The sequence below is a fragment of the Carica papaya genome, chromosome 4, assembly GCF_054855325.1.
Source record: "Carica papaya isolate Zhongbai chromosome 4, ASM5485532v1, whole genome shotgun sequence".
NCBI classification, from domain to species: Eukaryota; Viridiplantae; Streptophyta; class Magnoliopsida; order Brassicales; family Caricaceae; genus Carica; species Carica papaya.
The window spans coordinates 24,438,625-24,448,545 of NC_142312.1; the positions used below are offsets into that span (position 1 = coordinate 24,438,625).

Sequence of the window (9,921 nt, forward strand, 5' to 3'; positions counted from 1 at the left end):
ACATTAATTTTTACAGTAGAACTTTTTTTACTTGAATCAAGAAAAGTTTCATACTTTTTATCATTCACATTGAAGAAATTTTTCACATTAAAAATTTTAGTGTCTTTGTATTATTATTTTTGAATATCTTAGGACAAATTTCATCATATTCATTTTGACTAAATTTTTATTTAACTTTCACTCCTCATATATTTATTCAAGTGCTTCCCTACACATGTGGACATACTAAAGGATGAATTGAAATTGCATTTGACATTAGAATTATCTGGAAGAGCATCATATCTTTTCATAGGACATCCAACAAAATTGGTGGGGTAAGAAACATGTTTTCTGACCAGTGTTTATGCCAGAAGTAAAATCACACAAATATTTTTATTGGTTACCTCATAACTAAAAGAAACTGTTTACAATGATCAAAACTCAATGCTCTGATAAAACCCATCCACAATCTCCTAAGTCTGTATAATCACTCATTGTGTTCTCAAAGCTTTGATCCAATCAATTTCAATTTTGAAATCACCTGCTCCAGATTTAGCTCCTGGAATACCACCTTCTGCATTAACCGAAAGAGACATCCCTAGAACTCGAGATGGATTCATCTCTAACTTAGCATCTATGACATTCCCTCTCCATGTTGGCAGGTAGCGAGCTAGAGGAATCTGAAATAATGTTTAAATTACAAAGAAATTAAAACATGAAAAAACCAACGAAAAAAAAAAGATTACCACACAATAATCACTCAGAAACAAAGAATCAAAATTAGTTGTTCAATTTCTTCTTATCATCATCCTCTGAACCTTTGATAAAATGACTAGTACAAGGTATTTCAACCCATAGCAAGCTATTACATATTCATTAAGTTAAAAACTTTGGCTAATCAGAATTTCTACTCCATTATGAAAAGACCAAATAACTCAACTTTATTTTCAAGTGGTTTTGTAAATTCAGATTAGATAAAATGATTCATTCAACTTCCAGGATCCACCACAAAATTCAAGCTAAACTATTTATAAAAAAGGGGAATCGTTTGACTTTCTTTATTGATGTTATAGTGTTATAGGGGCTTCATTTCTCTCAATAATAATAGCCAGTTCAATGACATAACATCTCTTTGACTTTGAAGGTAAGGAACTCTTGCCTTCGCAATATACCAGTTGTCCTTGGGAACAAAAACAAAAGCTTGCCATGAGTTGTCTTCAGGTTGCCCTGGTGAATTTACCCAGTTCTCTGTATAAATCTGCACGCTCTGCCATTAGTCTAGAAACTCGAAATTTCCCCATCAAGATATTCAGGGGGAAAAGAGAATGAACCATTAGGACAAGTCCTTTCTTTTCTAATTGGGTTGAGAGGGAGAAGGAGACTCACAGTAGATATGTAACATCTTCCATCTCCTTTGAGCCTCAAAGCTATAGTGTTGTATGCATCCAAATCGATAAAGCCATCAAACTCCATTACAGACAAGAAGTCAGTTAAATAATTCAAGCGTACCGAGAAAAAGTACAAAGGTGATTGGGGACTGATATCAGTAAAATAACATCCTTCTTTAACCCTTTGCTTTGCTTTGGAATATGATTCATGAATGTGATATTTATCAAAACACAAATGACAAAAAGGAGCTTTTAGATAAGCTACAAAGAACATGAAGTCATACATTTGTTAAAGCATATTAAACTAAAACTTGAAATAATAGATCTTATTCAACCAAAATCTGAAAAACAATGTAAAAGATGATCTGAACTGGATGTCTAACCATAGTATAATTACGGATGACAATCAATACGGGGAAAACAAATATTGAGTTTTAATATATGCCGATATTGCTGTCAAAATTATAGCAAAAGAATGATTAGCCAATAACAAACATTTGATTAGCCAATGAATATCTTCATTTTTGAACAAAAAACGAAGTCACAATCTCGTATGTCACATTTAACCCCCAATAACCGACAGATCATCCATGGAACAACCTTATTACTTAATCTCTTTCATAGAGTATATAATCATGTAAAATCGGCCAGCTCACGCCTTTGTCATTAGAAAGTGCTAGAGACAACCAACAACAAATATCTAAAGGTGTTTAAAAGGCGTGCTAACTGCCAAACATGGTTCTAATGCTCAAGCCTTGGGTTGGCATATGGAAAATGAAGAGAATAACCCCTCTGGAGCCTGATTGGCCCTACTACTCATATAAATGTGCTGTGTTTATGTTAGTCCAGGGGTAAACAGGTAATTTTCTGGGATATTTAGTAATATTCTGGTTTTTTGCTATAATATAGAACGTAGACATGAGTTTAGTTTTAGTTGTTCTAGTTTTATTAGAATGGTTGCATTAGGATCTTATTTGGTGAAAAGGAGTTATTCATGCTTTAGTTTCTTTCAAGTCTCTCCTATTTAGACTAGAAATGCATTTGAGTCAGTATATACTAATGCAATCTCTTTAAGGACACTTTAGCTATGAAATTTAAGAAACCAAGGTGTGAGATCTAGATTTTGATATTATTCAGGATTCAAAACAGTGCCTCAATTCCTAAATAGGCAGATAGCCTAATTTGCGGTACATCAGTGCTGAATGTTGGAAGACTTACCTTCTTTGACCGCATTCCACAGAAGCCACTTCGAGTAATGTTCCACTTTGAACCCTCAGTTACATCCAGGGAAAGATTTCCAGAGAAAATCCCTAACAGAAAATAAGAAACAATAATTCAAAAGGATGAAGATATCTTTGTAATATGAAGCTCCATCTTTTAAATATGATTTAGAAGTGTCTTGAAGCTGATCTCAGAAAAGCAGCAAGTCATATTTTCCAGCCTGAACGCTTGGTGTCAAGACTATTCTATATCAAGATGTTCAGATAAGATGAAAACAGGATCTTAATCCCAAGGTAATGCAAATTTAGATTCATCTGAGCCTAAATCAATTAAAACCCATGTTTTAGTCTTCTTAACTAATCAACAAGTCTGGTAGCCTCCCTGTACTACTGATAAGAGTTCTAAAAATTTACTATATTTATACATGCAATAAAGTTGTAGACACAGTATGTGTCAGAAAAAAGAAGTTGTGGACACTGCAGAATAATGAAAAATAACAGGTTTGTTCTGATAGATTGGCGTGTTAAGATTAATCAGTACCATTTACTCCATTTCCAGCATCCAGTATTTCCAGAGAAGCTGAGGACAACCCTGAAAGTAATTAAAAACATCCACCATGTTAGTCTCTTGAGTTTTTTACTATCTAGCAGAGCTTTCTAGAGCACACTGATAGTATACATCAAATAAAAACCAAAGAAACAGAAGAAAAGCTGTTGAAATGGTAAAGAGGTGTACAAATATTAAAAATTTAAAACCTGCAAAAAATTGTCCGAAATTTTTTATTATTTCAGGCTTAAGGATTTGGCAACAATGTTGACTTTATTTGTATTCACATGCTTAAATTGATCTATAATGGAAAATGTATGCAGAAAAAGAGAAAAGAAAGTTAAGAATAACCCACATTTCATCCAGGTGCAAAATATCTTTACCGGTAGATGATTTCTTAATTGCTTCCTTGATGGTGTGGCTAAGTGAACTATAGACGTACCTCCATACTCGGAATCTGAATAGAGATGCCACTTCTTAAGCTCTTCTTTTGAGTTAAATTTGAAAATGCATTTCTCAGTAGGAGGCATCAAATCTTCAACATTCCACGCAAGAGCTACATTTGGATATATTTTCACATAAGATCAAAGGGTTTGTTTCATCTGTTTGCTATTGCAGACCATCTATATCTTTTTATTACCAACAGAAACAAAAAGCACCTCATGATCTTTTTTCTCAATGTGGCACAACCGAAAAACACCATATTTAAAGTACTTTTCCAGCAAATTTTACTGTTTTCACCTTAAAACTGCTTTTACAAAAAATCAATTCTCACAACACTTTTGTCATCTCACAAAACAAAGCACCTGAAACACCAAGCAGATCCAGAGTTGGTTTTCATTTAAAACCTACAAAACAATGAACAAAGGAAAAAAAACGAAGTTGAATCTACAGTATGCCTTTTAAAGGCTTACCTTAATTGTGGAACTTCATTTGACTAAATCATAAAAGTTACACCTGCAGTACGCCTCGTAAAGGGCATACCTCATTTTTAACATTTCATTTTGTCAGGTTTCCAAAGGCCAATTCGCATACTAGTACCTAGCGGTCCTCTTTCCATGCCAATACAATCACTTCATAAACTTTAAGTAACACGAAATATGTGCATTGTTTCTGCAAGTTGCTTATTAGGTATCTGTTCTCTGCTTGGAGTGTTTCTGTGAACCTCATGAATATGATCAATACACAAACAACAATAGGACATTCTCAATGACATTCCATTCTATAGCATCAAATTCCTTTCTTTCATGTATCAGGTACCAAAGTAAAAAAAACTCAAAGTAGCATAAACTCTCCAGTAAATATCAGAGAGTTGTAGATAATATAAACTTTTATATATTATGAAAAGATGGCGATCAGAAGTCACCTCTCTTTGTTGCATTTAAAGAAGCTTGACACAGTCCACGAAATCGTGACATTTCCCCCTTATCCTTCAAAGTTCTAACAGAAATCTTATCAATCTCCCTGGAGAGAAAAGAATACAAAATAGAAGTTGGTAAAAGGAAATACCTTTTAAACATATATTGCAAAATATTTCAACAAAAACTGCATCAAAATAAAAATTTCAAAAATTCTAAGAGCTTAGTTATAAACATATTAAAGAAGATGAATTTTTTTTTTTCTTCCAAATTAATTTGCTTTCTAGCAGCCCCTGTTGGTATTTACTTTGCAACTTTTGAAAATCCAAGATCATTTCCATAACTACAATCTGACATGAACAAATGTCTGAAACTAATGAAACAGCACTTGTTTAGTATTGAACAAAATCATATAAGAAGAACTTGGCATTATTTTGCAGCCTTTAAACAGAGTGAGATAAAAGAGAAATGCTTACATTTATATGCATTCAATAATAAAATCCATGGGGTTAGTAAGATAAAAGCTTTATATTCCTTTAAGATGACTGATAAGACATAAGACAGACTCACTAGTCTCAAATGTCAAAGGACACTAAGTTCAACCTTTCCAGCTGCAAAAGTAGCAACATCGGCTGCACTTTTTCCCGCTGTAGCCAAACACAGTATTATATTGCAAAGCAGAAGCATTATAAATCAGGACTCCAAGGCCCAGAAACACCCTTGCTTTTAACTAAATGGGCTACGAAGGTCGAAGGCTAGTAAAATCACAAAAATCATCATATCTATGTCTGAAATCAAAATAAATAAGAATTCCATGGTATTGAATGCAAGCCCAGTGTCTTGATTAGTTGTATGAGAAAGCTGAGAATACATCAACAAAATGAAAAGGATTGGTGCATATAACAATGAATCTCCAAAACTCAATGATGAAATAAGAATATTCTAAAATGATAAAGCATAATAGCTACCTCTTGCATATAACAGAAAAAGACTGCAAAAGAGCCATATCTGGAAATCATATAAGGAAGGAAACGATAGATGCTATGATTTCCACAGATCACAGGACATAAACAAATTAGTTTCCACAAGATCACAGGAAGAAATTATCAACAAAAATAGGAAAACGAAAAGGTAAAAATTTTGATACATGAAAATAACAAATGAAAGAGTTGATTAAGTTTCTAATGGCAAATTAGCAAACAGTTGACAGGCACGGGTCATATGCTAAAACAACAGTTTAAAAAGTAAGAAAGGACAAAATTCTAGTAGCTAGAACAGTAAGCACTATAGCTGTATCTGTTCCTGAGACTAAGGCGGAGAAATTAGGAAGAACTACTGTACTATTTAGCCTCTTCCTCCCCAAGTTTCTCTGTTTCTGTCCGTCAGATCATAGATACAAGTAATTATATGAAATTCTCATTAAAAAATAAATAAATCTCGATTCAGAATATCATTTACACAGATGACGATTAAAAAAATAGATTGAGATGAAATGCTCGGTATCTCGTCACAAACTAAAATAAAAAACTAAATTTCAAAGTTTATAAGTTTGGAAAGTAATGAAGGAAAAGAAGTCTGACCATATTCATCCCAAAATAGAGCGAAGAATCGCCAGTGGAGCTTGGAGAGAATCAAGTCGAGGCAGGAGAACAGCGGAGATGAGGGAGAGAGTTCTGCAGCGAGTCAATACGGTGCCGTTTCGGAGCAATCAATTGGGCCACTTAAAGTCAACCATTTAACAGTCCAAGTTTTTGTACACCCATTAAAAAGCCCAATAATAAGTACATTTACAAAAAGAAAAAAAGAAGTGAGGATTTCCTTTTTTTTTTTTTTTCTTCTTCCTTTTAAAAATATTGTTATTTTTTATTTTATTTTTTTTAAAAAATATTTTCTATAATTAAAATTAAAATTTAAAATTATAAAAGAATAGAAAGAAAAAAAAAATTCATCTATTAAATTATATCAAAGTGAATATTCACAATTATTTTATAAAATTTATTCGATGTTAAATGTAAAAACAAATAATAAATTGATTTGAACATCACAAAACTATCCCACAATAAAATCAGTTTCTTTTTTTGTTTTTTGTTTTTTTAATAACTCAAACTTATAAAAGAAAGAAACAAAAGAGTTTTATAGAGAATGTGAATAGAAATCTATAATAGAGTTATATAACAACGTACCAATTAATTATCGAGTATAAATTATTTAAAAATCTTTGCAAATTTCTGTTTTTTTTTTATATTTTAATTTTTAGATTATTATATTATAATTTTTTATGTGTAAAAATAAAAAAAATAAATTAAAAATGATATTTTTTTTTGTTAGTAAGATTAAATAAATAAAAATAAAATATAATTATAATAAAATAGAATTATTTTGAAGTTCTTTATAAAATACGAAAAAAACTTTAAATTCATATTGGACATGTGTTATAAGAGTGGGCAATTGACTATTTGGTTTTGATTTCTTAAAAATTATTTTAAACTAAAATTTTAAATTTAACAATTCTGTTTTTAATGTGTAAGAATTGACATGAAAGTGGCTTTATTCTAAATATATATATATATATATATATATATATATATAAATAACAGAGACGTACAATGTAGTACCTACTACTCAAGGAGACTATGCTAAAGAAATATCCTTCGTAACATTGACACCGATATATACACATATACGTATATATGTCAATTCCAGCTAAATGGGTCGACATTACGTACAAATTGTCCAATCTCGTACATACAACTTGTACATCAACCAAAAATATATAATATAATATAATATAATATAATTCAATAATAATAATAATGACGAAAAGATAATAACAATAATAATAAAAGATTAATAAGGTAAAATCAAAGTTTTGGCCACGGCAAATTGCGTCAATCAAAGACAAAATTTAAAGTCTGATTAACATGAAAAATCATTTTAATTAAAACCCATTAATCACATCGTTAAATTATCAAATGGGCACTCGAGTACATATATATACACACACACACACACACACACACACACATATACACGTCCATTGATTAGGGAGTTGATTAAGATTAATTAATGGGATTAAGAGGAAGCAAGCTAATCAAATCATTAATATTGGGAGGGGGAGGAGCAAAAAGAATAAGAAGCTTTTCATCAGCGACGCCTAAAGGTTATGTTCCAATCTGTGTTGGGGTTAAGGATGACAGATTAACCCACTTCATTGTTCATACCACTGTGCTAAGCGATGCAGATTTCTTGGACCTGCTGTGTAAATCGGCTGAAGAGTATGGTTTCTGCAACGACGGCGTTTTGAGGATACTTTGCGAACCTAGGGATTTTCAAGACTGGATGATTAGAAGGAGGCTGAGGCCAACTGAGATTCTTCCATTGGGACCAAGACAATAAACTTCTGTGTGTGTGTGTGTGTGTGTGTATATATATATGTGCATCTAATTATGTCTGTTTAATTTATGTTGCTTTTTTTTTTTTTTTTTTTTTGAAAAAAAGGGAAAATTTGTTATTGAGATTTTTTTTAATAAAATAAATATTATGTTGGATTGTTGTGACTAATTCTATTAAGAAAATATAATAATATTTACAAAACTTATTCAATTTAGTTATTATAATATTATTAATATATTAATAAATTACATTATTAAATTAAATATTATTAGACGAATAATATATTAATTAAGTTAAGTAGTGAATAATATTATCATTTAATAATAAATCAAAGAAAAAAAGAATTAAATTACAAAGTGTCAACTAATAACCTTTAAAAATAAGTCACAAATTCAAATTTTATGAACATTAAAAATTTAATTTAATGTAATTATAATAATTGTGTTACATTAAGTTTTTGTTAATAATAAAATAAATATTATATTACACATAAATTTCTTTACTTGAGGACAATTCAAATTAATGACTTAAAACATCAGAAAATTACAAATTAAGAATCAAAGCAGCATGATTGAATAGTAATATCACTGCTACAGGATATTAATTTATAATCAAAAGAAGACGTATATGGTAGTTAACAGAGTAAGAGTAGCCCAACTGGGATAGTCTTTTTGATTTTGTTGTTATTGACATATATATATATATATATATATATATAATATGATTATTTCATTACTGAAATTGTAAATGGAAAATTTTCAGTAATCATGATGATCAAGCGCTTCTGATAACTATTAGTAACAATAATCTCCATCCTTAATTTAGGGGAAAATATTACTCAAAAATTAACAAAAAAATACAAAATATATATTATATATATATATATATGTGTGTGTGTGTTTGTGTTGGGCCGCCTAATTACGATGATCTGTAATTACAGCTAATTAATCTGAATTTATTAATCAAAGCATGGATTAATCAGTAAGTGTAGAACTGAACAAGCTCCTCCATGGATCCTAACTGGTTTGCCCCACCGTTCTCCAGCATCCACAGCAAGTGTTCAAACAACACCACCTCGCAGGCCACAACAATTTCCCGGTCGCCGGCATCATCGTCGAACCCAGTTGACCTCTCAACCAGCTCTTGAAACACTGGGTGCGAAACGACGTCGGATCCCAACAAGTACCTCCTCCTCGACTTCCCCACGTACACTGCATGGACTTCTTCTTCCTTGGACGCCTTCTCCTCCTCCTCCCGGTTGGTAGCGGCGGGGAGGTGCTTGGTGAGCGACGGCCATCTCTTTATGGCTGACTTGAGCTTCGTCAACTTCCCAACTTTCGCCATTTTTAGAGAGTTTTGGGTTGACACAGAGAGAATTTTAGAGGAAAAAGGGTTTGAGAATTTGAAAACTATGGAAGAGGAGAATTTGTATATAAAAGATAAAGAGTATATGTAAATGGCCCACTGTTTGATATAATACCAGCTAAGAAACAGAGATTTTAATTTTGGCGTGCAAAACCAGTAGCTACTTTGTTTGATTATGAGAAATGATGTTTGCTTCGTTCATATATATATATACATATACACACACATATACATTCGTATACATACATATTTTTTTTAACCCAAAAAAAAAAAAAAGAAAAAATAAAGTTAGACCCATTTGATAAATACGGTTGGTGTTGTATTTGGATTTTGGTTTGGAGATTGTCACCTAAAAGAAGCACATGATGATTTTGTATGCAGTCTCGTACTTGTCCTATTGATGGATTTACTACTCATTCTTATTTTTTTGTAAGAAATTATGAATTTAGGTTAATCTGTATTTTTATATATGTATTTATTTAAAAATGATTTAATTATTACATATATATGTATTTATTTAATTAATGAATATATAAATTTATTAAATATATATATATATATATATATAGTAAGCAGATGTTTAATGGTTGTGGTGATTAGGAGGAACAAAAAATGGTGTTGGTTGGTGAGTTGTGTCACTGGTTCCAGTGAGGAGAACCAAGTGGGTTTAG

The 9,921-nt window shown here is 31.2% G+C and overlaps 2 protein-coding genes across 8 annotated transcripts; both read right to left on the minus strand.

Annotated features, from left to right (window-relative positions):
• Positions 1-233: 233 nt before the first annotated feature.
• On the minus strand, positions 234-6,222 carry LOC110818366 (putative complex I intermediate-associated protein 30). Of its 7 annotated transcripts, XM_022047226.2 has the most exons (9): positions 6,073-6,191; positions 5,063-5,139; positions 4,501-4,598; positions 3,490-3,690; positions 3,129-3,179; positions 2,586-2,677; positions 1,366-1,446; positions 1,139-1,237; positions 234-659 (listed from the first exon to the last, which is right to left on the minus strand). In XM_022047226.2, exons 3-9 carry the CDS (start codon positions 4,550-4,552, stop codon positions 471-473), a joined length of 765 nt encoding a protein of 254 aa, XP_021902918.1. In that variant the 5' UTR covers positions 4,553-4,598; positions 5,063-5,139; positions 6,073-6,191; the 3' UTR covers positions 234-470. The 7 variants fall into 7 exon arrangements, with proteins under 7 accessions (XP_021902918.1, XP_021902920.1, XP_021902917.1 ...); XM_022047228.2 differs by lacking the exon at positions 5,063-5,139 and having other exon boundaries at positions 3,577-3,690; positions 6,073-6,222; XM_022047225.2 differs by lacking the exon at positions 5,063-5,139 and having other exon boundaries at positions 6,073-6,222.
• Positions 6,223-8,819: 2,597 nt separating this feature from the next.
• Positions 8,820-9,421, minus strand: LOC110818415 (SAUR-like auxin-responsive protein family). The gene has a single exon (XM_022047305.2). The coding sequence runs from the start codon at positions 9,227-9,229 to the stop codon at positions 8,864-8,866; it is 366 nt and encodes a 121-aa protein (XP_021902997.2). The 5' UTR covers positions 9,230-9,421; the 3' UTR covers positions 8,820-8,863.
• Positions 9,422-9,921: the final 500 nt, after the last annotated feature.

Bases quoted from the DNA above. Each gene is read 5' to 3' on its own strand.
- LOC110818366 (XM_022047224.2), bottom strand. From the start codon at position 5,498: ATGGCTCTTTTGCAGTCTTTTTCTGTTATATGCAAGAG. The intron at 3,691-4,500 runs GTGACTTCTGAT...ATCCAAATGTAG, and splicing joins TTTAAATGCAACAAAGAGAG to CTCTTGCGTGGAATGTTGAA. The intron at 1,447-2,585 runs GTAAGTCTTCCA...TCTGTAATGGAG, and splicing joins GTGGAATGCGGTCAAAGAAG to TTTGATGGCTTTATCGATTT.
- LOC110818415 (XM_022047305.2), bottom strand. From the start codon at position 9,229: ATGGCGAAAGTTGGGAAGTTGACGAAGCTCAAGTCAGCCATAAAGAGA.